Source organism: Zeus faber (assembly GCF_960531495.2).
Source record: "Zeus faber genome assembly, chromosome: 10".
Classification (NCBI taxonomy): domain Eukaryota; kingdom Metazoa; phylum Chordata; class Actinopteri; order Zeiformes; family Zeidae; genus Zeus; species Zeus faber.
The window spans coordinates 21,465,853-21,493,712 of record NC_137199.1 but is presented as its reverse complement, the minus strand read 5'-3'; the positions used below and the strand labels follow the sequence as shown (position 1 = coordinate 21,493,712).

Here is a 27,860-nt window from a genome sequence, read left to right as displayed (position 1 = left end):
CTGTGCTGCATTATTCTGCCTTTACACTTGTATGAAGTGACCGCTTTGCAATTTATATATTTATTTTGCTTTTGGTATGTCGTTTATATGAGTTACCTATACCATAACGATTGAAGTCCTGTGAAAATAAATGTAATAAAGAAGAAATAACAAAAAAAAAAAGAAACAAACACCAAAGTGAACGGGTTGAATATATTTTGTTTCCCAAAACAAATATTTCAAAGTCAACTGCTAAGGGTTATACAGCAGGAATTTGACGCTCGGAGACCAAACAGTTGGGACATTAGATATTGTTGTTTTTTTCCCCCGCATATCCAGGCAGGATAGCGGTAAAGTGCAAAAGCCAACCACAGGTTTAAGAGGGAACTTATTACATCGATAATTGACAGGATTTTTTTTTTCCCATATCCTTATGATCCCCATGTTTGTTAGTAGTTCCATTATCAATAAACGCTGACATTGAAAACAATCCAAACCATCTTATAGTAAAAATATATATATATACAAAACAGTAGTCATGGCTCACTATGTACACGCCGGCAGAGGAACGTCGTGTCTCCAGGCACTTTGCATTTAAGACAAAACATCTCACGTCCATCTACACTTTTCAATCTCCACTATACTGTACGTTTTTAAGTGAACGTGCTCATCACAGAATCCACATCAATACATGTTGAAGACACTTTAACACTTTCTCTTTTGCATGATCCCCCAGCCTCATTATTAACTGAGGACTCCCTTTTCTGTGAAGCGTTACTCCCCTTCTGTGAAGCTTTACTCCCCCCGGTGGCCCGGTTCCGACATGACACTTTTATATTCCTAAATTCCAGCGGGGATTTTTTTTTTTTTTTTAATCACAGATGAGCAAATTTTCACCTTCTCAGGTGTAAGTTACACTGTTTCCATCAAAGCGCGTCCATCCAGTCTCTTCTCTTTCCACGACTTGCTTTTCTTTTTGAACTTTCAGGTTCCTTTCTTTGATTCCCATTCCTGGAACGCAACAAACAAAGAAGACATTGGGGTCCCTTTATGACAAAATAAATAAATAACATGAAATATAAGAGAAAGAAAAACGGCCCAATTTCACTTCATTTAGCGGCGTGTTCTTTTGGAACGAATGGATTGAAATATATGCATGAAAAGACACCAGACAATGGATGCGACGAGAGGCATCCGCTGGAGAACTATGAATACAGTCTGCAAGGCATCCAATCAGACACACATAGGAACACAGGGGCGCACAAAATGAGAAGCTGTTTGACTGTGAAGAAGCGATAGCTATGGCTGTGGCCTCCGCTGTGAAAGACCGTTAGACGTTCACGCAAGCTGCTGCGGCGCCATTAACCACCTACGGAGCCGACGCAAGAGCGGTTCATAATGACAGAATGTGGAAATGAGTCAAGCTGTGAGTATGACCGAGGGAGTGGGTTGGAGAGAGAGAGAGAGAGAGAGAGAGAGAGAGAGAGAGAGAGAGAGAGAAAGTGTGTGTGTGTGTGTGTGTGTGTGTGTGTGGGTGTGTGTGTGTGTGTGTGTGTGTGTGTGTGCGCGCGTAAACGTGGATAAAAGCCCTTTCACACCAGTGAAATGCAAAATATGCAGAGTACTTACAGTATATACAGAAAATTTGGTTAGGTTGATAAGGAATGATCACTTTAAATATATGCAACAGGTGTGGTGCATTTTATTTCATTCTTGTTTCTCATTTTATACAAAATCTGCAAAAGTCATAACAACCCTTTGCTTTTAATGTATGAAGCTCTCTAGGTTTTGATGGTTTTATTTGTGCATTATTTTATTCTGTGTCATTTTAATGTGGAGAATTTTGAAAAGAATCACAAATACAATGTATAATCTGTATTATTATTATTATTATTATTATTATTATTATTATTATTATTATTACTTGTTTTGCTTAAGAAAAGGTTCCAGAGGTTAAATAATGCTCAACAAGTCCAATGAATATGCTACATATTATTATAACACCAGATCAAATTTGTAAATTGTTTTCTCACAAATTTGGTTGATAATGCATTCTGGATAACATAAATGCAGAATGAACAAAATCAGGCCGAGTGAAATTTACCGCTGCAACGGCTTGGACCATTTCTGTTTCGTGCGCGGGATTAATAATTCAGAAACCGCTGAATGGTGCGTTGGCTCATCCTGGCAAAGTGTCTATACTCAGCCACAACATTAAAACCAAGACTGGTGAAGAGAATGACATTGATCATCTCGTTTCAATGGCACCTGTCAAGGGGTGGGATATATGAGGCAGCAAGTGAACAGTCAGTTCTTGAAGTTGATTTTTTGCAAGCAGGAAAAATGGGCGAGCGTAAGGATCTGAGCCACTTTGACAAGAGCCACATTGTGATGGCTAGAGGACTGGGTCAGAGCATCTTCAAATCGGCAGGTCTTGTGGGGTGTTCCCAGTATGCAGTGGTTAGTACCTACCAAAAGTGGTCCAAGGAAGGACAACCGGTGAACTGGCGACAGGGTCATGGACGCCCAAGGCTCATTGATGCAGGTTGGGAACGAAGTCTAGCATGTCTGGTTCGATTCCACAGAAGAGCTACTGTAGTACAAATTGCTGAAAAAGTTAATGCTGCTATGATAGAAAGGTGTCAGAACACACAGTATCACAGCTTGCTGTGTATGGGGCTGTGTAGCTGCAGACCGGTCAGAGTGCCCATGCTGACCCCTGACTACCACCAAAAGCACCTACAATGGACACATGCGCATCAGAACTGGACCATGGAACAATGGAAGAAGGTGGCCTGGTCTGATGAATCACGTTTGATTGATCACGCTGGGTCTGTGTTTAACCGAGGGAAGAGCTGGCACCAGGATGCACTATGGAAAGAAGGCAAGCTGTCAGAGGCAGTGTGATGCTCTGGGCAATGTTAAGCTGGGAAACGTTGGGTCCTGGCATTCATGTGAATACTGTTGTACTACTGTGGTACTTTGACACGTACCACCAACCTAAACATGGTTGCAGACTAAGTACACCTCTTCATGGCAACCGTTTTTCCTGATAGAAGTGGCAGGATGATTTTGTGCCACACTGCAAAAATCATTCAGGAATGGTTTGAGGAACATGACAAAGAGGTCAAGGCTTTGACTCTGCCTCCAAATTCCCCAGATCGCAATCCGATGGAGCATCTGTGGGATGTGCTGGAACAAGAAGCCCGATCCATGGGGGCCCCACCTCGCAACTTGCTAGGGCTGCAGGAACGAATTAAAAAAATTCAAATGGAATTCAAATATTAAAAAATATAATCACTATTCAAATGCTGAAATTGCCATTACATTTTTATAAATAAATAATTGATTATAAATGGTTTGCCTCTACACAAACTGCACCCGCCCACCTGGCACTTAGGCGGCAGGAACAGAATTCGACTAGAATTCAAATATTACAGGAAAAAAAAAAACAATAAAGTCAAATATAAGTTCAACCAGTTTGTTGCACAGTGAACACACATTCGAGAGAATTATTGCAGATGAAAGTGGGAAAAAACCCAACCATCACCGACGGAATGTCCTCGAGTGCAGAGGTTGCCAACCACCAGCTCGCAGAGCATGCTGTGCCGCGGGGCATTTGCCAGCGGACCGTGAGAACACGGGCGGTATTTTTCTCAGGAGCGATCCGTGTTCTGCAGCGAAGCAGAAACGGGAAACGGGAGTTAAGCAAATACATCTAGAGTTTTCATTTGCTTTGTTTGGGGAAAAGATTGCCCTGATCGAAGCTGTGAAGATGCTTAAAAATGTGAATATATTTAAACATTTAAAATAATAGAAATTCAAATGTGATTATAGAGGAATATCTGCAGCCCTACAACATACAGGACTTAAAGGATCTGCTGCTAACGTCTTGGTGCCAGATACCACAGGACACCGTCAGAGGTCTTGTGGGTGGCACAAAGAGGACCTACGTGCACAATATTAGGCAGGTGGTTTTAATGTTGTGGATGATCGAAATTCATGGCAGGGGACGGCAGAGATATGAGATTTGTTTGCACGCAACGTTTTATGCAAAGCCTGCACAAAGCCTCACTGGGGTCTTCTGGGCAATATCGAGGACCTCCACAAACGACTCCAATCCTTATCGTGACGCCTCCAGTTCTTTGAGGTTGAGATGGTTTGTGGGAAGGAGCTTTGGATAAGAAAGGGAGGGAGGGGGAGAGGGAGTGAGACAGGCGGAGGAGGTAGGCTGGCAGGGTTCTACCTTGGTCTTCTGCATGACGCTTCCTTTCGTGGAGGCGTAGACTGACACCGGCCTCCTCCGCAGCTCGGAGGCACAGTTCACTGACTCACTGTAGATGTTCTGGATCTTACGGCTGCAGGCCTACACAAACAAACACACCAAGACACACCTATAATGTATGCAACCGAAAATGGGTAATATTGTTTTTAACTTGTTTTGTGAAAAAAGTTGAGATTACCAAAATTCGATTGAAGTATGAAATAAATCAAATATATAGAATTAAAGTTTTAAAATCTGAATATCAAATATATTTTATATATATAAATATATAAATATACAATATATTGGATATAATTAAATACATTGAACTCAAATAAAAATATTGTAAATGTTTAAAATATTTGAAATATTGATTTGACACGTTTTAAATATTCACGTTTCAAACATAAATAATTATAAGTAAAAGTTACCCCCAAATTTTCACAAACTACATAGTGTGTAAAATGTGGCTATAATTACAGCTACAGCAAAATTTATTTTCGAGGGAGTTTTGAGTTAGGGAGTAGGGAAGGCAAAGGAGGCTCACATTTCAAAACCTGCTTTTATCTCTGTGGCAGATGCGCTCATCCGTTGTAATTTCAAGAAGCCTGAGAAGCTTTGAATTGCTATTTCAGTAGGGTTACACCATCTATCCTATAATAACAATTTTGCGATAAATAAACTGTTTTTAGTTTCGAAATGCTCACGGCCGACACATAGGACTTGTCAGTCACTGTGCCTGTGGTGAACTTGTTCCCAGTCTGATTCTGAACCCCAGGCGTACCTTTGCCGGGGGTCTTCCCTCCACGGGGGCTCCGAGCGACCCCCCTGCCAGGCTCTTCTTCAGGTTCTCCTTCACCTGGCTCAGCCGGAGCTCCAGCTCCACCCGTTCCGCCTCCTTGCCACGACAGGCTTCCTCCAGCCGGGACAGGCGCTCGCACTGGGACGGCCTCGGCTTCTCTGCTCCGCGCGCACAGGCAGGCGCACAAACACACACACACACACACACACACACACACACACACACACACACACACACACACACACACACACACACACACACACACACACACACACACACACCACGACAAGTTGGACAGAGGACGTATTTAAAGAATGATTTGACCTTCTTTGATAAGATGTGTAGGACGTCTGGAGTTCTGCTTCCATACATTCAACTGGGTTGTTACGCGGCTCGGCGGACCGCACGATTCTGATTGGTCCATAGCAGCAAAAAAGCGGTCTGTTATTTGTGAATCATGTCCGCTGATCTGTTAATAGCGACCGTCGTCACTGGCGCCCACTTCTTCGCCTGGATTCACGCCCCTCGTATCGCACCGCTCGGCCCGCTCCGCCTAACACTAGCCAGTGGCGCCATCTGGCGACGTTTCATTAGAAACTACAATGGGAAGACGTGGGGAGATGAACCGGAACCCAAATGATCCCCAACGTCCCATTCAGCGTGACCCATTTCACGACGAATGTAAATGTCCAATTTAACATCAATAAAATGAATGCGGGGCGAGGAGTTTGCTATGTTGGAGCACCTACGCTGTTGTGGAATATATTTCTCAGCGGAAGCTCAAGAAGCTCTTCAACGAGGCGAATTAGTTAAAAAATCATTTCAAACCGAGATTCTGTGTCATTTATTAGTTAATTTGCTGGTAAAAAACCTGTCAGGGGTTATTTTGCGGTAATGGCCGACTGGCCGTCAGTTATCCCTTATTTACTTTAGAGTGCATCATACAAACAACATGTAGAGACACTCTTTGTTTGTATCTTAAACTACTTCAAAAGTGTACATACTTCAGGTGTATTGAATACTGAGCCATCATCTACGACGAGGTAACGGCCGACCGCCACGACGCGCAATTCCCCGCGCCCTTCCCCCTGGTTAGTTCCGCTTTCTGTCTCACCGCTCGTCTTCATCCCTTCTTTCAGCTCCCGCTTCTCCTGTCGGAGCGTGACCAGGGCGTGGCGTATCGCGTCCCTCTCCCTCTCCAGCTCCTCTTTCTCTCCCAGGTAGCGCTTGGCGTCCTCCTCCGCTCGCGTTTTCCCGTAGCGCCCGTACTGGTTGGCGTCTGCACGGGGGGCGGGGGGGGGGGGGGGGGGGGGGAGCGAAAGGGGTCGTGAGAAAGGGACGCGAGGGAAAAGGGACGTCTGGCGCCCGTCAGAAAACGAGGACTCCCTCCGACCTGGATCCCGCTTGGACCCCCGAGGTGTGCGGGATCGGCGTTGAAGGGGCGAGAGGAAGCCATTTCAGCCCCTTTTCGTATTCAATATATGGGACGGGAAGGAAAGTTTGAAACAATGAGATGATAAGGGAACACACACGCGCGCGCACACACACACACACACACACACACACACACAAACACACACACACACACGCTCCTGAAGGGACAGGGGGGTCAGCGGTTGGGGGCGGCAGATCTAATGCGAGCGTCCAATAAATCTCAAGTTACATCCTACGTCTCCCGGCTCCAAGGGACCGAGCGGGCGGGGGCCTTTGAAGTGTCGGGGGGCCCTAATCGCTAAAACAGCACGGGCGCCGACGCCTCGGCCCCCGGATCCAGAAGAGATAGCTCGGCCGGAGAGGGGAAAGCGTGAACAATAAAGCAAGCACGAAAAATGGAGAGAAAGAAGGAGGAGATTATACGTGGGAAACGAGGAGGCGCAGAGAAACGGGGGAGGGGGGGCGGTGATGACCCAAGCTCAAGTATCGCCGCGTGACATTCGATTATAGCCGAAGGATAATCCAATCGTGGGATTACAGGTGTGTGCAGCGCGCGAAAAAATAAATCCGGATCCAAAAAAAGGAACCGGGCAGGGGGGACTTAGATAATGACTGACGGCTGTATAATGGGATGTCAGGTCCGTGACTTCTTTTCATCCCCATCCTTGGATTTCTTGTTCTGCACGGAGACAGGTGACGGGCATGGATTCGGGTAGCTGCAGGAGAGCGGGTCATTATTAGGGGCAGGAGGGAGGGGGGAGGGGGATATTGGGGCGGGGATATTTGGGCTGGCGGTTGAGGATCGATTCACATTTGGAACTGGTTCCAAATGGTCTAATTGGTTGGAATCGACGAGCCGCCACGTTAACGACTCCTCTCATCCGGGTTGAGGCAGCTGGATGCTTCGGGATAAGCTACGCAGCGGCCTTTTGCCTTTTTGACCATTAGAGCGTGCCGGCGATCAAGTTAAGATATAATTGATGTTGGGAGTCCTTTAATATAAATGCTCTTATTCCCACAACTGAAATCAAGGCATCAATGACAGGAATCAAAGAAAATTTCTATCTATTCCATTTATTTCAATTTATTTTTATTGTATTTTATTCTTTATATTTTTATCTTATTCTATAAGTATTCCACTTACTGTATTACGTTTTAGGAGTCAGTTAGTCGGTCTATTAGAAAGGAATTTTCTACTTTTTATTTTATTTTATTTTTTATTTTTTCCTAGGACATATTGTGTGCTATCACCGGGTGCGTTGCATTACATTTCACTGCATATATGTATGGAAGTATGTATATGTATGTGACAAATAAAAAAGATTGAATCTTGAATCTTGAAATAAGTGGATTAGAAATAAGGCTTGTTAAGGGTGGCAGACATGCAGCTTCAGGTCAGTGCTGTGTATCTTTCAATTTATCTTTTTATTTTTATTTTTTATTTTTTTTAAATCAAATCCACCTACTGCCTAACAACAAGAGGGAGGAGTCTCTTACTTGACCCGCTGCGTTTCAGGGAGGCGGCGGGTTTGCTCCGGCCGGACTCGCTGCCGGAGAAACTGGATCGGCGCTTCACCTGGCTCCCGGACAGCGGCCCGCGGTCGCCCTCCAGCTGGACGGAGGCGAGGGAGGAATCAGAAAAAAAAGAGGTACGGCACGGCAGATATGAACACGGAGAGGAGAACAGGTAGAGAGAAAAAATGGTTCCCGTGAAGAAGACTGCGGTGTCATGTTCCATTCAGGGCCGGAGCCCGGCGTGGTGTCAGCTCTTGGAGACTGCGTGCGATTGGCGAGGAGCGTGGAACGGGTTGAAAAGGGGGTTTACAGGCAGTAAAATTTCCGTGACCTTTTGGTGTCCTTTAACCATTCTCATCCGTCTGCACTTTCAATCTCTTCTCACTGACACCCACACCCACGCACCCACACCCACACACACCCACACACGCACACACCCACACCCACACAGAAATCCCTCCCTGTGGCCGACAAAGAGCAGTCATTGACAGGCATGTAACAGAGCGCTGTCTGTTGGGGTGAATGATCCTCGGTGTTGGATTCAGACAGCAGCAGATCCCAACAGCTGCAGACACACAAACACACTCACACACAGACACACAGACACACACACACACACACACACACACACACACACACACTGCTACTAATCTCCGCACATCAAAGAAAACAAAGACACTAATCCTTGGACACAGAATCCATGTGATCATGTTTGGAGTATGTGTGTGTGTGTGTGTGTGTGTGTGTGTGTGTGTGTGTGTGCGTGCGTGCGTGCGTGCGTGCGTGCGTGCGTCTCGACCCACCTGCATGTCCTCATGAGGAACCTCATCATACGTTCTGGAGTCGGTGGAGTTGGAGGAGGTCGCCCACCTGGGACCGAGAGGCGAAACAAGAGGAAACCAGGTCATTGCGGGAGCGGTGGGAGGAAAAACCATTACCCCTGCTGTCAGGGCCCTGGCTTTCACCTCCGCCATCCATCAGGAACTCCCCCACCTTCCTTTCGTCTCACTCACAGGAAGGAGTAGCGTGCGGCGTCGCGGATGTTAGCGATGGTCTCCACGTCCACGTAGTCGTAGTGCAGGGACTCCGGGTCGGCGGCCGAGCCCGTCTCTGCCAGGAGGACGCCCAGCCACCGCCCCAGCTCTTCAGAGCTCACAGCCTGGAGGGAGAGAGAGAGAGGGAGAGAGAGAGAGAGAGAGGGGAGAGGGAGAGGGAGAGGGATTATACAGTGAAGATATACAGTATGTTTCTGACAGATAGATAAATAATAAAGAGGTAATAGAGATAATAAACAAAATAATAATTAAGTAATACAAATAATAGCTAAAAATTTACAAATTTAAAAAAAAAAAAAATGCATTATACAATAAACCAAAAATATATATTAAAATTGAAAGAAATGGCAATATAAAAACCCAAAAGATTTCCTAAAAATATGATAATTTTACAATTCATTAATATATAATAAAATAAACCTTAAAAATAACAGTAAACTTCAAAAATAGGATACATACATATGAATAAATAAAATATGTCCGTATACTATGTGTCCCATGGTGGGAAACAAAATGGTCATAACGATATCACGTATAGATAGAGCAGATCCCCACCCCCCTTTACCTCCAGAGCGGCCACCTCGGAGCAGGCCCGCAGGACACGGAAGGCGAAGGGGTGTTTGGGCCCCAGCCCCGGCACCACCTCGCAGCCGTGCAGCGGGAGGGAGGGCAGACGGACCTGCGCCTCGCCCCGGTCCTGGTAGAAGTGCAGCGCGCCCCTGGACACACAGCACCAGTGCTCCCGCCACACCTGGTTCACCAGCACCAGCAGGTTGCCTGGGCGACGGCAAAACAAAGCGATGAAATCAACGTCCGCCAAGATTGTAGATGGGACCGGAAGGCGGCCGGAGTGGGAAGGCTGTTACCTTGTCCGGGGTTGGTGTCATTCCTACGGGTGTCCCCGGGTCGCGGGGGCTTTTTCTTTGAGAAATTGATGATCCGGGTGATCTTACGGCCCGCTGCAAAAGCCCCCCGCTTCACCTTGCCTAGATAGTTCGACGATAGATTACACATCAGAATTGTAGACTCATACAACATCTATGGTAAGCTGTAATAATTCCATGGTATTTATGGCACCTCTTACCGTTCTCGCGACCGGTGTCTCCTGTGGACTGACCCACACTGTCTGAGTCGGATGTGTTTTTCTCAGCCGACAACCTCTGAGGTGACACACACACACACACACACACACACACACACACACACACAAACACACACCCTTGTAAAACACACTCTCAATAGCAGAAAGTCTCCCACAAAATCTTTACGTCAGCCAGGATAAACTTTGGGCTTAGTCAGCTCCCCTTCCTCTTCTTCGTCTAAGCCCCAAGACTAATTAAGAGCTAAACCCTCTCCTTAAAAACCTAATCCTCTCTTTCATCTCTTTACCTTTTCTTACATAGGTTTCCTTATGCTGTCCTTTTTTGGCCCTTTTTAACACACACACACACACGCACGCACACACACACACACACACACACACACACACACACACACACACACACACACACACACACACACACACACACACACACACACACACACACACACACACACACACACACACACACACACACACACACACACAGCTGTGGTATTTACGACTTTTTCCCGATGAGAGCTGTGACATTGTTGTGACACGCATCCATTGACGACTGGATGCGTCTGACTGACTCACCCACCCCTCAGTCATTGATGTTTTCAGACCCAATTACACACTGAATCCTCACTTTGTTCTGGAAGCCAAATACCGCTCAGACTCACTGATCCGCGGCCAACAATTGTTTACAAAAATTGCCGGTGACAATGCGAGCGTTGTCTCCCGCCGACTCATTCCTCGGCTTCCGTCGCGAACGCGCATCATTAAGGGGGCGGACTTTGCGGAGGCCGGCCCGGACAGCCTGTCATTACCTTGTCAAGCTCCACTTTCCTGGGGATGATGGGAGACGAGGGTTCCTCCGGTCCGGCCCCTTGACCGCTCACCTCTCTGACTACCTGCGGGGGACGCCAAGGCGGAGGCGTGATTTCGGGAACCGGAAATAAAAAAAAAAAAAAACGAAAAACAAAACCTCCTTCTTTGCACCGACTCCAGACTGGAGGTGCCGCGTCTCGTTGGGGTAATAGATGGCGCCGCCACCAACGCTCCCCGCTCATCGAAAACTGTAACCCCAGCATAGTATTACGTTCCTCACCCCGAGCCATCTGTGAGCCTGTTCTTTGCTCTGCACGGCCAGAACCACCCCGTCTCCGTTGGGCAGAGTGAAGCGGAGCTCGTGGCGCTTCCGCTTGCTGTCTTTCGGGGCGTAGACCACCGTGCAGAGCGGCAGGAGCAGGTCCACGTAGGGAGAGGAGTCCTTGGAGCTCTTATAGCACTGCCGGAACAGACACAAGCCGGGAGCGGAGAGGTTCACGTGGGTGAGGGTGCTGTTGTCTCGCTTTACGTCGTCTCACACCGTTCCCGGCCTCGTCTCCTACCTGTAGCCTGTTCTCCCGTATGACGGTGAACTGCTTGGCCCACTGGCCGAAGCGCTTCTTGCGCAGCAGGAAGGCGCATATGCGGCAGTCCCGGGTGGGAGGCATGGAGCTCTCGTCCGAGGGCCACTGGTGGGTGAGCTGGACCCCCGGGCCCCTCTCCTCTTCGTCTTCCTCGTACGACTCGTAGGAACTGCTCAGCGGGTCGGAGTCGTTGTCTGGGGAGAAGGGGAGAGGGGAAGGTCGTTCAAGATGGAGCCTCTCGCAAGGCTCACCGGGGCCCGGTGCTTTTACAACGTTGCGGCCGGGCGGGGTCCCTCACAGGAGTTTTTGCGGCGAGGGTTGATGCAGGTAGGCGGGTAGTGGTTTTCAGCCTCTTCGTAGCCGTCTTCTAGAGAGTTCTGAGGGCTGGAACTGCCTGGAAATGTATGGCATTGAGAGAACACCTAATTATATATATATATATAATATACATTATTATATATATACCGTATTTTTCTATCCCTCTAATCAAAGTAAATATCCTATGCTGATAGTGTGTTATTTTGATGGCAGGATGACACGGTTGATGACAAGTTCCTCCCCCGAGGTGAGCGGCGGCTGACCTCGTGTGATGATGTACTCGGGCATCATGCCAGGGCTGAGGGGCACGGCCTCTTCGTAATAGTCCTCCGGAGGCGGGGTGGTGGGGAGCGGCGGAGGAGAGTTAACAGAGTGTGAAGCTGCAGCGTTTGCGCAGCTCTGGGGAGAGGGAGACACACACACACACACACACACACACACACACACACACACACACACACACACACACACACACACACACACACACACACACACACACACACACGGGTCCTCAAACGACGGCCGTCGCAAATTCCACCGTCGCCAAATGGAGAGGAAGTAACCATCGCAGAGGACATTTCCTTACACCAACTCCCGAAGCCAGTTGGTCTCTCTCAACAACATGATCCCTCTTAAAATGGAAGGAGGAACGCTAGCGCCACGTGCATGTCATTTGAGCCCTACGCGCATTCGCGGTCCCCATCCAACATTGGCTTTTCGGGTCCATTTGACGGAGATATGCTGCGCACCTGTTCCAAAGTCTCATCAGTCTGCGTGTTTTGCTCCTGTTTGGTCTCCTCCGTGGTGTTTCTCAGCTCCCCCAGGTCGCAGTCTAAAGAGAACAGTGGGAGGGATTTCGGAGGGAGAGATTCAAAAAATCGTGTTGTCCTTTTCACAGCGCCGTGACAGCGTGACATTTTCGCAGCCCCCCCCACGGGGGGGCTGCGGGCCGCACTCACCGAAGGTCTCAAAGAGGGATTCCACGAAGCTGGTGCCGTTTCTGTAGACTGCTGAGTTCATGTAAATGCAGTCGGTTCCCGACACTGGGGGGGAGAGAAAGACAAACATGCACACCTCAAACCATCAAACCAACCACAGGCTGAAGGCAATGACTTTCTGACCTGGGGTGGCAAACTGGGGTCCAGGCCCCCTAGTGGTCAGCGGTGTAGTTGCGAGGGGTCCACAGCAAAAATATATTTTTATTGACTTGAGGATTGAGGTTTGTAAATTTTGACTGCAAAGTTTAAATAAATGGTATGTTTCGTATGACGCCAAAAAACTGGTGTAAGTATACAAACATTTTGGCTTTGTATTTTTTTTTTTTCAAACCTATTGGTTTTTTTTAACCAAGTAACACAACAGATGTGTCTTTTCCAAGTTAATTCACTGATTTGACAGACTGCCCGGGTTGCTCGGGTTCGCCGCTCCCTGACCTGCTGGACTGATCTGCTGGAGGAGCTTCCTGACGGAGGTCTTCTTCTCCCGGGTGGAGGAGCTGAGGTCCTCCTGGTCCAGCAGCGTCAGCAGCGCGGCCAGCTCATTCACCAACACCTCCATCGCTGAACCGAGGGCGGGGAGGGGGGTTAAGGGTCAGAGGGAAAGGGTCAGCTAGTCGGACGGCGGGTCGAAGGTCGACTGGACCAGACTAAGCAAACACCGGACGCATGTTTAAAAAAAAAAAAAAACCTCCCCGTCTGACGCTCACCGCCCGTCGTTTCTCTTCGCAGTGTGTCACCCTTAATCTCTCTCCTTCCTCTTGTTTGACACCCGAGGTTAAACAATATCACAGTTGTGACAACGAAGGGCCACGCTGACAAGAAGCAGGGCGGCTAATTGGTAAACCAACCACGGGGAAGCAGAAGGGAAGACTCAACTCAAATACCCCAATGTATGTTAAATAACAAAAAAAAAAGAAGAAAAAGAGAGAAAGAAAGAAAGAAAAAATGCCAGCGTCGACGTGACAGCTCTACACTTGCGTTGGCCAATAGGAACATGGGAAGCGACCCAAAAGCCAATCACAATGTCCCTCTAGATGTTGAAAGGTTAATTTTAAACTGCAGAGCAATGGCTCTGAGACGTGAATTTTTGAGCAGAAACACGAGAATCCGAGCGAGGAACGCGAGGGCCACATCCAGAACGCAGCGCGGGGCCAAAATACACGAGCGGTCGGGAGTTTGATTCACGCGGAGTCGATCTTTATCTAACAGCAGATGTTGCCAGACGACAAAGACAACAAAGTCAGGCTGAGGTACTGTTTTGGGGGTGGGGGGTGGCAACACACACGAAACACAGCTCTGGAAAAGGCAGGACAGGAATACATGATTCAGATCACATGTTGATGGGAGAGGTGGGAATGGACCGCTCCCTGATCTGAGAACAGAACTTAAATAAACCGTCTGGCCGCCGCAGCTGCTGGACACTCCTGGACCATGAGAACAGGTCTGGAACCTGCTGGGTGTGTGTGCGTGTGTGTGTGTGTGTGTGTGTGTGTGTGTGTGTGTGTGTGTGTGTGTGTGTTATTCCATCATTTGTGTATAATAGCCTTCATACCTCAGCAAAATACTGGCTATTGTCATAATAAGTACAGGACCCCCCACACACACACACTTTCACTCTTGTTTTTCTTTCTTTCACTCTTTTTGCTTTGCTTGTATTTGAGAAACTAGGTTGAATGGATGAGTTGCCAGATAATAAAAAGGTGCTGAGAACGCGCCTATTTTCTTGTCATCCTTTTTTTACTTTTGTTCTTTCTCGCCGTCCTTTCTTTCTATTTCTTGTGATAGTTTCTTATGATCCCATCTTTCATTCTTTTTTTCCTCGTCTCTACTATTCCCCACCCCCGTCTTCGGATGTGCTTTGAGAAACTAGGTTGACTGGACGGGTTGCCAGATAATAAAGGTGCTGACCATGCTGGAAAAAAAAACAAAAAAAAAAAAAACGCTTTCATTCTTGTGATCATTACTTATCGTCCCATCTTTCTTTCCTACGCTCTTCCCTTTCTTGGGATGTGCTTGCGTTTCCCTTAGCTGGTGAAACCTGACAACGGGCCTGAGTCACCACTGGCACATTTTCCTGCCTTCCTCTCTCTCGCTCTCCTTTCCTTCCCTCGCTCCATCCCTCCCTCTCTCTTTCCTCCTCCTCTCCTACTGCCAATTTCACAGTCCGGCCACATTAGACCTGCTGAACCATGAGTCCTGCTGAGGTCAGCCACGGGACAGGCACCGAGCCAGGAATCTCTTTGTTTAGTGGGCGGTGAGATGGCAACAAACCCTGTTGCACTGCGCGCGCGCACACACACACACACACACACACACAAATATAAACAGACTAACAGCCACACTCACACACTGCAGTGATTTGTGTGAAGAGGAAAATGTGCTCGTGTGTGTGTGCCTCTTTGTACGTTTAGACGGTCTTTAAACAGTTGGATGACCCTGACAAAGTAACGTTATACATAATCACTAGTGACAGGCATAAATTCTTGATACGCGATGATCTATGTCCTGCGTCTCAGTGTGTGAGAGGGTGTGTGTGTGTGTGTCTTTCCCTTTGACCAAGAGAAGGAGAGAGAGAGGGGGAGAGAGAGAGAGAGAGAGAGAGAGGGGGCTGCTCCCACTCCTTAAGACATACTTTCCTGAGGTGGGTCTTCCTATGGGGCTCAACAATGCCCGGCCAGGGATGCAGTACAACTCAATCTGGTCACGGCTAGGTGTGTGTGTACGCTGAACCTCGTTTCTTTTTTTTTTTTTTTTTTTTTTACTAGCGCGGTTTCCTTCCATTGTAATGAAGCCAGGGTGCTCGCACATTACTGACAAGCTGAAAAAGGACGGGAAATTGATTCGGGCTAGAGAGCCCAGCATGCCTATTTATTCCATTAAGTCCCCCATTCACCCCCCGGGGGCGAGGGGGAGGTGGGGGTGGAGGAATCTGGTGAGAGTAGGATGTGTTGGCTCAGTTGTCGCTGGTTCCCTGCCAGAAGCTCCAGCTGTTTAGACTCTGGCTGCTCTACTGTTCACTGTTCAGCCGGGCTTCCCCTAACCGGGTGGGAGAGAAAACCCGATCCCCACGGCGGGGGGAGAGCCGGCGGATTCCGACGTCCCTCGGGTGGGACACACGGGACGGCGAAGACCGCGGAACAGAGCGCCGCCGCACTCCAAATGATGATGCCTCGTACTCTCCGCGTCCAATTATCCAATTTCTCCAACTGTGTCTTTTGGACAAGAGAGGAGTATCTGGGGCTGTGTAAGGGTGAAAGCCCACCCTTGCAGTCCTGAGTCATCCCCCTCACAATCAACACCATGCACAACTCAACACAACCCAGCACAGCACAGCACAGCACAGAGCAGCACAGCACAGCACAGCACAGCACAAACCGCTGCCTCTCTACCTGTGGAACACACCTACAGAGAGAATGTGAATGTTGTTTCATGCCAGATGAAAAAGATTAGGATACTTCAAACCCCCACCCCTGGATGAAGGGCAAAGTCTCTCACACACGCACACGCACACACACACACACACACACACACACACACACACACACACACACACACACACACACACACACACACACACACACACTTGCTTTGGGCCGATAAAGCCACATCAAAAACACAGCAGAGACAGCGATCACACCAAGCAGACCTGGGTTCTTCTAAAACATCTTCACTTATGAGAGAAACCAATTATTGGTTAAAAACACTAAATTAGAAGGGGAAAAACGTCCTTTCAGGCATTCCGTACCTCAAAAAAAAAAAAAAGATCTTACGCGGTACAGAATTGTGGCGCAAGGAAAACCCGCGGGGCACAAACACACATCTCAAGCAGGAATGTGATTTTGTTTTTTGAGTCGTGGACACATTTCACATTTGCCTCCCCACTCCATTGTTGCGAAAACCCCAAGAGACATTCCTCACCTTGTTTAAAACTGCTGGGCAAGCAAAAGTGTGGCGCACTGTGTGTGTGTGTGTGTGTGTGTGTGTGTGTGTGTGTGTGTGTGTGTGTGTGTGTGTGTGTGTGTGTGTGTGTGTGTGTGTGTGTGTGTGTGTGTGTGTGTGTGTGTGTGTGTGTGTGTGAGTGCATTCGTGCCAACAGAGGAGTTTGTTTAAGTGTGGCCTTAAAGTCTTTAAACCCAACCTGCATTAGCAGACACCTCTGTGAAAGCTCTAGAAAAAAAAAAAAAAAAAAAAGGAGAGAGAGAAAGAGAGAGGGAGCGATGGAGAGAGAGAGAGAGAGAGAGAGAGAGAGAGAGAGAGAGAGAGAGAGAGAGAGAGAACGAGCACCTGTGCTAACATGTCTCGCGAGCGCTGATATGAACAATAATGTGACCTCGATTGGGTGCAAGAAGTCTTTTTTTTTTTTTTTTTCTGCATCAGCCCCCTTCGCGCTGAGTTCATACGTTCTGCTGCACAACACTACCAAAAAAATAAAAAATAAATAAAAAATAAAAATACTAAACTAAATTAGTCTAGACTGGATATGTTTGTCGGTTTTAAACTCACCTCGTTCATTCTTATCTGTCTATTTGTCCTTTTATGACTCTGTATTGCACCTTTTTTTAAGTATGTTGTACAGTAGGTCTATGAGCCAAATACCACGTCGCGATCCAGATAAAGCCGACTTTAAAAGATGCCACTTGGCACAAATCCTTTTTTTTTTTTTTTCCCCACAAGTTGACAGCTCCTTAACTTAGATTGTACACGGAACGTGCAAACGTCTACCGCCATAGATGCTGTGGACTTGTTACAAATAAACATCTTTGCAAACTTCTGTAATGGGTACAGCCGGACTAAATTCCCCCTTTTGGAAACTCACCCTCGGCGGCGACGGATGAGAGTCCCACCATGTTCAGAGAGAGAGAGAGAGAGAGAAAGAACGAGAGAGAGAGACAGAGAGAGAGGACAAATTGGTTTATTCATGCACCGAGCCGATGGGCTATTCCAGAGTCAAAGGGCCGTCTGCGCGCTCTCCTGCGCCCTGCGGAGCCTTTGTTGTGGAGGTGAGTTTTTAGTCCGCTAAAGGGGAGGGGAGGGGAGGAGGAGGGGGAGGAGGAGGAGGAGGAGGAGGAGGAGGAGGAGGAGGGGGACTTCACACACTCCCTTACCTCTCCCTTCCTCTCTGATCTCTTATCTTCCTTTACCTCCCTCTCTCGCCGCGGCCTCTTTATCCCTCTGCCCAACCCGCCCCCTCCCTCCCTCCCTCTCTCCCTGTACCTTTTCTTTTTTTTTTGGGGGGGGGCGGGGGGGGGGGGGGTGAGGGGTGGGGGTCTGTGTTTGCGTGAACCCCCACCAGAGCCCCCCACCGTCGTAATCCTAGGGATCGTATAGCACCTGGGAAAGGCCGTTGTGTAAACACACACACACACGCACACACAGACACACAAACACACACACACACGCCCATCAATATCTAACCCACATTCTTTACCTTGCTCATTTTCTTCCTGTGGCACCTTATTAATGTTTAACTCCAGCTGTACCATTTCAAGTCGAAAGATGCGTTTTAAAACGTTTTCCAGTCAAATTGATGGCCACACACACACACACACACACACACACACACACACACACACACACACACACACACACACACACACACACACACACACACACACACACACACACACACACACACACACACACACACACACACACACAGTTCATGAGGATTCTTGATTTAATTTACTCACAAACATCTGTGTGTGTCCGTGGGTGGGGCGGGTGGATGGGGTGTGTGGGGGGGTGGGGGGTTGAGGTGCGCGCCGCAGTCAAAGAGACAAGTCGAGGCCTCTCGGAGCGGCACGTGGACGGCTTGCCGGAGGCGACCCCGCGGGCCGCCTGCACGACCAGACACGCCCGCCCCGGTCCGATACCACGCGGGCGGCGCTGCGTGTCCTCGCACACAGACGCACCGCACCTCACTCATGCAAAAACGCCCACGCAATTGCTCCATCGCCGAATCACACGGCGCCGTCTTTTGAGAACTCTCCCCAGGAAGCGTTTCCGGGGAGCCCGTCGGTCTGCGCCGGGCCGACTAAAAAATAAATAAATAAATAAATAATCACCATTTGAATCATGTTTTGATGTATTCTATGACTTATTCATCGTTGAAATTTCACCTGATGTGCCCACGCACTGAACCATGTGTGTGAGGGAAAAAAGCGAGGGATTGGGAAACGACTTAGGGAGAGAATCTAGGAGGGATTAAACAACCTCCCAACAACTTGAGGGCTTCAGGGGACACGGCACCAAGTGACGGGACCGGGCGGTGTTCGACAAAATCAAACACCGCAAGGTTATTTGTCAAACACGTAAATATTGATAATATGACAATGTTTTGAGGGTGACTATTTGCGCTTTCATAATTTCCACGCAATAAATATTTGAGAAACAATCATCGGTAATGTTGACGGTACGGCCATTGATGAGAACAACAGTCCGCGAAGTTTAGAGAACCGCATTCCTTTGCTCTGCAGTGATCCTGCAGAGACCACACGTCACATCTGTTGCTCCACAAGAGCTATTTGCCCTATCTGATGAAAATGCCACTGGCTTTGGCTTGCAAATCCCGCTTTCTTCCCTATTATTTGTTAATTATAATGTACACAAAAGCGCTGGTGAAGGACCGACGTTGTCACCAAACTTCTCAAAGGGGGGTCTCTCGCTTCCCGTTGTCAATACTATCTTTATCATTTCTTATTTTCCTTTAACTTATTTTGTTCTGCCAGTGTAGGATAAAAGCAGGGTGCCATCTGATCATAGTTGAGGCATATTTACAGTTGTGGAGCAGCGGGGAGTGAAGTGTACCTCTGTGTTGCGTGGAGGTTATCTCAATTGTGCTGAATCATCAAAACAGAGACGTGCATGGTTTAAACCCCAAGCCGGGGCACGGTTCGAGAGAGATATCATCTAGAGTCCCTTGGAAAGTACAAATGTGGTTTTCATGTTGATCGTGAAGATATTTGTGTCTGCCTGTGTGGGTAAGCGTATGTGAGAGCGTGTGCGCATTTATTTGTGCTTAGGTGTTTGTGTGTGTGTGTGTGTGTGTGTGTGCGTGTGCGTTTGTTGAGTTTGTGCCGGTGCCAACATGAGGTACACCAGCCGAGCAGATGGCAGATGTACTTGCAGTTTTTCCACGCGGTGAGGAGCTCCGCAAACAATGTATTCTTATTCCCTAACCAGCCCGTGCCCTATCATGATTGAATTCCGCGCCCGCTCTCCTCCTCGGATTCCAGGCATTTCCAGAGAGTGACTTGACCTCCTCTCCCCGACGGAAAAGCAAGTCCGGGCGTTCGACGGAGGAAACAAGACAGTATCAGCTCGCAAGGTAGACTGATAAAGCACCGCGGCAATGACTCCAGCTACGATCCGGGGCGATGCAAGCGCTGGAAGGGTAGGCAACTCTGCAGATGAGCCAGAAACGTACAGCGGTAAGTCACCGGGCTGGGAACCGATTCCACACGCAACGTGCCACCCTGGAGAGCGTGTTTGAGAACGGCCTGGCACACCGTATGGTGATGTCCCCGGTGCCCCCGCCCCCCCCCATGGAGATGAACTTCCTGGCTGAGCCATGACATCACGTATCACCTCCGACCATCTGTATCCTCTTCCCGTCGGCTGACCCACCCCCCCCCCCCCCCCCCACTGGATCCACTGGCCGCCGCGATGTTATCATAGATGAAGGACTTTCTACAATGGAGAGAATTGAATGGCGGCGGTTGCGCTTATTGTATTTCAAAGCGACACAAAATATAATGGAACTCTTGAATGAACCTTTGTTTAACCGCACCCCCCGCCTCCCCGCGCGGCATCGAGAAATCGGAAAAGTTGCATTCCAACTATCCCGATTCTCGACTCCGCGCGGGCATGCGGATAAACAGCGAAGCAGCAGCAGCAACAGCAGCAGCAGCAGCAGCAGCAGCAGCGCATCCACGCGGCTGGACGTCCCCGAATCGGACGCCGCGAAAAAACTCTCGTTCTGGTTTTTCGAGGGGCGATAAACGCCCCAGAAACGATGAGGAAACGTAAACGTGTCCCTCCCACTGTTTTTACGCGGCATGCGAGGAAGGCTCGGCGTGCAATAAAGCGCGGAAAGGATCTCACACCTCAAACAAAAGGGGGAGGGTGGATGCACGAAGCCACGGGACCCTCCAGCTCAAGGAAATGCTGCGGAGATGTTGTTGTGTTGTTTAATGCTGTGAGAGTCATCCCCGACCTGAATAAAAATCTTGGCTTCCTTTCGCCAGCAGAGCGACGGGCTAACGGCACGGGTGGTGAGCGGTAAAAGGTATAAAAATATTTTTTCCGGATTTCTCGCAATTTTGGGGGAGAATTCCGCAGCACTTTGGTTTTAAAGTTCTTCTCCTGTCAACGGCAACCGGCTCTGCGTATAAAGGTCTACTATTCCCATTACGCCACTCACCCCATATAAGGCTTTCTATAGGATTTCAGGGCATGCCTTGAGCGGTTGAGGCATTTCTATGGCGGCGGACAGGGAGAGCGAGTGGTGCTACACAATCCCGCTCACCTCTTCAAGCATAAACAGTCTTTCAAGTCCGGCCGTGGAGCAGCATGGGGAAGACGAGTTTTCGCGAGCGACCGAGCACAAGCACCGACACACACACACACACACACGCACACGCACACACACACACACACACACACACACACACACACACACACACACACACACAGATACAGGGAAAGTCAATCCCACCCCTGCCTCGTCCCTTACCTTCACAAAGCCTCTCGAGGCTTCACTGCACTCGGGTAATTGGCTTCCCCTCTCTCGTGGGAGGCGGCGGCGATACCTCACAGCGCCGCTATCGTGGAGTCGAGGGCCCCGTTTGGAAGTCAGAGTGCACCGGAGCTCATTTGTCCACAGGCTCGTCCCCAACGCAAGCCACCTTTTAGCGGGGCGAGACTAGTGAGGGTCATTTGGACTTTTGTGCGAATCGAGACGGGTCAAATGAACGACAGAATTTTAATTCACAGTGTCCTGGATGGATTTGCGCCGCTTGTCAACCAGTTTTGCCTACTCCTCTGACCCCAACTTCCCTCTCTCTGTTACTCACTCTCCCTCTGTGTTTCGGGTCCTAGATGGCACAGAGGGCTTGACAGAGCCTGCCCCCCAGACAAAGATCCTACAGTGCAGTCGTTATTATTCGGATTCCGCTTCTGCCCCAAGTCACTATGAGATCACCGCCATGCTATGTCTCCCTCACAGGAAAGAGAAAGATGCTATTTTGCGAGCGGGAGCACTGTTTTACTGATCTTGCATAGACAAGGGTAACACATGCAACACACACACACACACACACACACACACACACACACACACACACACACACACACACACACACACACACACACACACACGTTCACATAGACACAACATGCACACATGTCTAGAGGGGGAAAGGGGCTGCATTGTCCTTGAACAGAGTCCTATTCGTCATATTAATGTAAGTTTGACCAGAGACCACAGCCATGACTCGTTTCCCTGCAAGACTGAGACCCCCTTTTTGTCCTCACGACTCCCCGTCCTTTCCTGCATCTTTGCTACTTTAATACATCGTACACAGAACTAATTGCCACCGTTGTAACCGGACGGCTGTCTTGCGCATTCATGTTCGACTCTCTGTCTACTCATTAACAGCGAATGAAGGTGCCAGTGAACACAACGACAAAACACACACGACGATACAGAACGTTTAAACTGAGCCCAAACCATTTCGGAAAAGTGAAAGCAAATGTTGGTTGTAAAAAATAAAAACGTCATGAAAAATGATATGTGCAAGGCGTGTTTGACTTCACAAGCACATTGTGCAGAATGTGTGTGAAACAAGGCCAAAAAAGCTTCGCAAAACTGGCCCAAATACCACATAGCTGGTGGCATCGGGGGGTGGTGGGGTTCAAATTGATTTTCCGACTCATTTCCACACAATATCATTGTCAATACATGTCATATTCAGGATACTGACCATGGTGTCTGGGGAAATGTTTCCGTTTTTCTTTTTCAAATATATTTCCTTAATTTGTAGTACAGCACTTGTCATTAATCAAACATGGATCACTGCCTGGGGCAAATCCTTTAAACTGGATGACACAAATGACTGTAACTAAATAGCATCAAGCCACAGCCTGTTGCAGCTGCCATGACATGAACATGCAAATTATAGTCAGTCAGTCAGTCAGAACTATTATCATGACATTCATGGGCTGTTGTTCATACCACGCTGTTGGTCCTGATTTGAACCTTGTACTCGGGTGCTTAGCATCAACACAATGCAGGCCATCTGCTGTGGGGCGAGACAGCAGCTTGGAGAGCACGTCGGCTTCAATTATCACATATTGTTTAACTGGTGATAGGTGAAAATGACAGTGAAATGGGGAGTTGGGACATTTCACACGCAAATATCGATACGTATTCGACACAACTGTCGAAAATGCTGTGATACGTCAAACCGTGGTCTCTGCTGACATGTCATTACTGGTATTTTCTTACTCAAAAGTTAACCTGTGTTTTGAGTTATGAACCACCAACCCTTAAAAGGTTAAATATACCGCCTTGTAAATCAAGAATTGTAAATGGATATGAAAGCTGTCAGGGCTGGCTGCAAACTCTTATACGTGTTCCAAACCCCAGTGTGGAACTGGCATAAAAGCCTCATGAGTCACATCTCATGAATACAAAGTTATGGAAATGCTCAATTTAGGGACAGGTTAGTTCAGTCTTGTTGCAACGAGAACTCTCGCTTTAAGCTAAGTTGAGCGGATAAATCGAAACTTTCCACACAGGCACTGGTCCTTGCACCTGTACGCCCATATACTGTACAGGCCAGACAAGCACACGCTTTCCCCTCCGCTGACTCAAGAAAAGGCTTTAAGGGTCGGTGAAATATATATCACCATGGAGACTGAATAACACACGCACGCACGCACGCACGCACACACACACACACACTCACACACACACACACACAGATCTTTAGTCAGATGAGCCACAGTGATCCTTTATGTCACCAGAGTTAAAGAGGGGACTTCCACTTTTTAACGGGCTGAAACATGAATAGTCCCACATACGATTCATGCATGATGGGGAAGAACGGTATCGCTGGCTCAGCATCAGTGCTGATGCTTATAGGCCTTTTTTTGCCTCTGGGGGCAATTCATATTATAAAATTATTAATAATAAATAATTATATGTCACTTTTTTAAAACTAAAGCAAACACAACACATGCTTGACAACTTCCTTTATGTTAATCATTTAAAAACGGGTCAGATAGAGCCCGTTTCGATGTTCCGAGGGTGTTTCCCCACCCTCGACCAAGTGTAATTTCCGGGAAAATGCTGGTACGGCTATGAACGGAAGTGTGTGTGAATGGAAGCAGTAACAAGCATGTAAACGAGGGCTGGAGGCGTTATTTCTTTTGTACAAATATTTAAAAATATATTTTTTTTTTGTGAAGAGAAAAAAAAAAAACATTAGAAAAAATGGCGACTCCCAACCAAATCGTAGGCGCTCGGCTGCAAAAACGAGAAACTAAATTACCTCCAGCCTCTGCGGAGACAGGTCTTTTTATTCTTAAATGTATTCATTTTCTTCTTAAAGATGCCACTCAGACCCTAACTGCGTCTCTTACAGTTAGGGATGGAGAAGAGCGTTACATGGTGTATGTCAGTTTGGGCGAGCCAACAGGGAGAGGTAGAACGCGTGGAGAACATTGGTTATCCCAGTAATTTACCGGGAACTATGTGTGAAAGGGGCTTAACAATGCTTACCTTACACTTTGACAATGCAGATCGAAAGTAATAAACAAATGACATGAGAGCAAAAACGGTATGCCAGCTGACAGAGTGCATTTACTATTGTGCTTGCTCACCCTGCTCACCCCTAACTACTGAGTCCATATTGTAATTCAACCGCGTTCAATTCAAATCCCCGTTAATATTCAAAGATATTCTGCTCATGCATGAAGAGTCCGCTTTGTGCCCGGCAACAATACCTTATCGTTCAGAGCCACTGGCAAGCTTTAGGCATATCAACAACTGAATGTGTTTAGTGAGAAATCACACACAGACACGGGGACACACACACCACACAGACACAGACACACACACACACACACACACACACACACACACACACACACACACACACACACACACACACACACACACACACACACACACACACACACACACACACACAGGAATGTGGGGTATTCCAGGCCCTCTTGCAAGGGAAGGGGTATGAATGGTCGGGTATTTTCTGTTTATTCAGAAAACTTGTACCAACACGACCAGTGTGTGTCATTTTTGTCTCATTATGGAGTCTGTTGCAAATGAACTATTGCAAGTTCAGCCCTGATCACAAGACGACAAAAGCCGTGATTCAGCGGAGACGGGTCGTATCGTGGACAATCCCTGCACTGCAATGCATCTCTGGGGGGAACGGCCTCTTCTCTCCGACACCCACTGGATCCTGTGGTTTTTCTGAACGCGCATCCAGATGAAGAGGAGATCTCAATTCCTGACGCCTCTGTTGACTCGGAATTCATGTAAAAAATGTTTTTGAGTTTGTCAGTAGGAACAATTAAATGCCAATTAGTGCTAGATATACTGTACTATTGACTATCATTGACTATTTATGGAATTATCACACCTTTTAAACATATTTTATAATGGCGATACATGTGACTGTCATTCGTTTTTCAAATTGAATGAGATAAATTGAGTCTGTGTTAAAGTGGAAATCCGTAATCTTAAAAATCCCATATTCCATCATCATTTTCTGAGATGCACGAACTGGACATCAGCCATTCGTTGCGTTCAGCCCCTTTCACACATTGTTCCCGGTAAATTACCGGGATAACGCCACCAACAACGCATGCACTGATCAGGCACGAACAGGAAGTGATGGGCAGCCGAGGTTAAATTTGATAAAGCAGCGTGGCTCGTTGGGGGTCAGTTGCACACAGACTGATAAGAAAACACCTCTTCCTCACCTGCATCACCAACAACGGACGACGTTCCGATACGCAACAAACACCGGCTAACTTCCCAGGTTTTTAAGTGGAACAAAGCTGCCTAAAATAACTCAGAAGACAAACAGAGGAAAAGTCATTCTGCCGACAGCCAATCAGTGGGCTTAAATATAGCCGGCGGTACAGCAAGGATGCTCCCGGGGGAAACAAACAAGGCCCCACACCCCCACCCCACCCCACCCCGCTGTGCCTTCCCAAACAGACCTGCACAGCTTTCCTCCTGACGTGTAGATGGGACATTTCCTTCTCAACCCGCCTCACGTACCATATGTCCTTAACGTGTCGGTGATAGCCGCTCCCCTCACTCCCAAAACCAGGATAGGACAGAGGAAAAAAGTCGTAGGAAAAAAAACCCCAAAAAAACAAAAAAAAAACCAAAACACTGACGTAGGCGAGAGGTTATGACGGAACGGAGCGATAGTAAAAAAGAAAAAAACGACGAGCAAGGAAGTATCAAACGGGCGGTGTATCCGTTTTCCCGTTCACCTCGAGTCATTCTGGTAAAACAGGTCCATTAACTTTGACTCCCCACACCCCAAATCACTTTCATGTGTGTGTACCTGGCGGCGGCTGTCAGGGGGTCTATTAAACCCTACTAGTCCGGCATGAGCTTTTATGGCTCTGATGATGCAGAACCTTAGAGGACCGGGAAGTCAAAATGCAGGCCGTAACCTGGTTTAAAGTGAGCCGGGCTAAAGCTTTTGTATTTCGATTTTTGATTTATTTTATTTTTCCCCTTTTCCGACCTTGGCCCCGCAGCACAGAGCATCCCTCCAAGGGAGTTTCCGTTGAATATTGCATTTTCCTACACTGTGTAAAATGATTTACTGTGTGTGTTGGGAGGGGAGCGGTCCCCTCCCATCAAAATAAAATATATTGATGGTGTCTGTACTGCCACACCTCCCCACCCACCCACCAACCCAACACACTCCCTTCGAATGGAACAATTTAAAGGGCGATAAAATAAAGACGGAGATAAATAAAATAAAAGATTGTATATAAAACATTGCATCAAAGCTACCACGGCAACGGCGTCAAAGAGTCACCAACACTGCAGTTGACCTAATCCCGTACTGTCTATCGAAATCTCCGCGGCCGTCTGTTTACCTTGACTGGGGATGAGTGAGATCTTACTTTCAGGGATAACAATCGCACCATGCGTCAACATTTTGGTTCTCTACCTGGCAGCAAAAGAAAGACGGAAAGGAGCCTAAGGATAATATTTGCACAAAATAAACCGCGGCGTCTCAAATGTTCCGTCAGAGAGAGACAAGAAAGCGGAGAGAAAAGGAAACAAGAGGTTGCACTCAAGTGTAAACACCTGCATTGTGATGGCATGGGACCATCAGTGATGGAGATCTAGAGTGAACTGGAAACCCCTCCCCCAGGGGACCCGAGAGATTAGAGCAATAACTCTAATGCTGTGATGTCTGGCCGCAGATGTGAGGGAGATAAACTACTCCAAATGATGATATTAATTTCCCAAAGTGGAAGCACCGTAGACAGCTTGCAGCGGAAGGTTTGTGAGGCGGACAGGGGAAACAGCTGACCCCTTTGCTTGACAATTTAAACTGCACAGAAGGTTGCATGGGGAAAAAAAAAAAAAATAAATAGATTTTGAAAAGTTTAGTAGACAGGATGTTAAAAACAAAGCACCTAAAAAACGGGAAAAAAAAAACAACAACTTTGTGACCAACTTACATGTGTTGTTGTGCTCCATGATGTGAGTGCTGGTGGTGTCCAGGGGAGGGCCACGCCAGGACTGGGCCCTGAGCAGTGCGCGCAGGAACGAGGGCGGGAGGCTGTTTGCGGAACGGGACGGATCAGCTCCGCCGGGTCCTGGTGCGAGACGCGCTTCATGTCGACGGAGCTGCGGGAAGCGCGTGTCCGGCCTTGTTTTGACGCGTGTCGCTGGAGACTTTACCGTTCCACCAAAACCCCCAAAACAA

The 27,860-nt window shown here is 47.9% G+C and overlaps 1 protein-coding gene across 3 annotated transcripts; it reads right to left on the bottom strand.

Moving 5' to 3' along the window:
- Nucleotides 1-94: 94 nt before the first annotated feature.
- Nucleotides 95-27,661, bottom strand: afap1l1a (actin filament associated protein 1-like 1a). 3 transcript variants are annotated; one of them, XM_080008399.1, is made up of 19 exons: nucleotides 27,613-27,661; nucleotides 13,297-13,422; nucleotides 12,823-12,906; nucleotides 12,613-12,695; nucleotides 12,127-12,262; nucleotides 11,844-11,939; nucleotides 11,525-11,739; nucleotides 11,242-11,421; nucleotides 10,961-11,044; nucleotides 10,134-10,209; nucleotides 9,916-10,035; nucleotides 9,615-9,826; nucleotides 9,008-9,153; nucleotides 8,798-8,864; nucleotides 7,977-8,091; nucleotides 6,160-6,324; nucleotides 5,028-5,203; nucleotides 4,226-4,345; nucleotides 95-990 (listed from the first exon to the last, which is right to left on the bottom strand). In XM_080008399.1, the coding sequence occupies exons 1-19, from the start codon at nucleotides 27,629-27,631 to the stop codon at nucleotides 964-966; spliced, it is 2,247 nt and encodes a 748-aa protein (XP_079864525.1). In that variant the 5' UTR covers nucleotides 27,632-27,661; the 3' UTR covers nucleotides 95-963. The 3 variants fall into 3 exon arrangements, with proteins under 3 accessions (XP_079864525.1, XP_079864526.1, XP_079864524.1); XM_080008400.1 differs by lacking the exon at nucleotides 27,613-27,661 and adding an exon at nucleotides 26,177-26,207; XM_080008398.1 differs by lacking the exon at nucleotides 27,613-27,661 and adding an exon at nucleotides 17,678-17,849.
- Between the last annotated feature and the right edge of the window lie 199 nt (nucleotides 27,662-27,860).

Excerpts from the sequence above, each read along its gene's own strand:
- afap1l1a (XM_080008398.1), bottom strand. The coding sequence starts at position 17,708 with ATGGTGGGACTCTCATCCGTCGCCGCCGAGG. Across the intron at positions 11,045-11,241 it reads AGGCTCACAGATGGCTCGGG|GTAGTCAGAGAGGTGAGCGG; the intron begins GTGAGGAACGTA and ends CGTCCCCCGCAG. Across the intron at positions 8,092-8,797 it reads TTCCTCATGAGGACATGCAG|CTGGAGGGCGACCGCGGGCC; the intron begins GTGGGTCGAGAC and ends GCCTCCGTCCAG.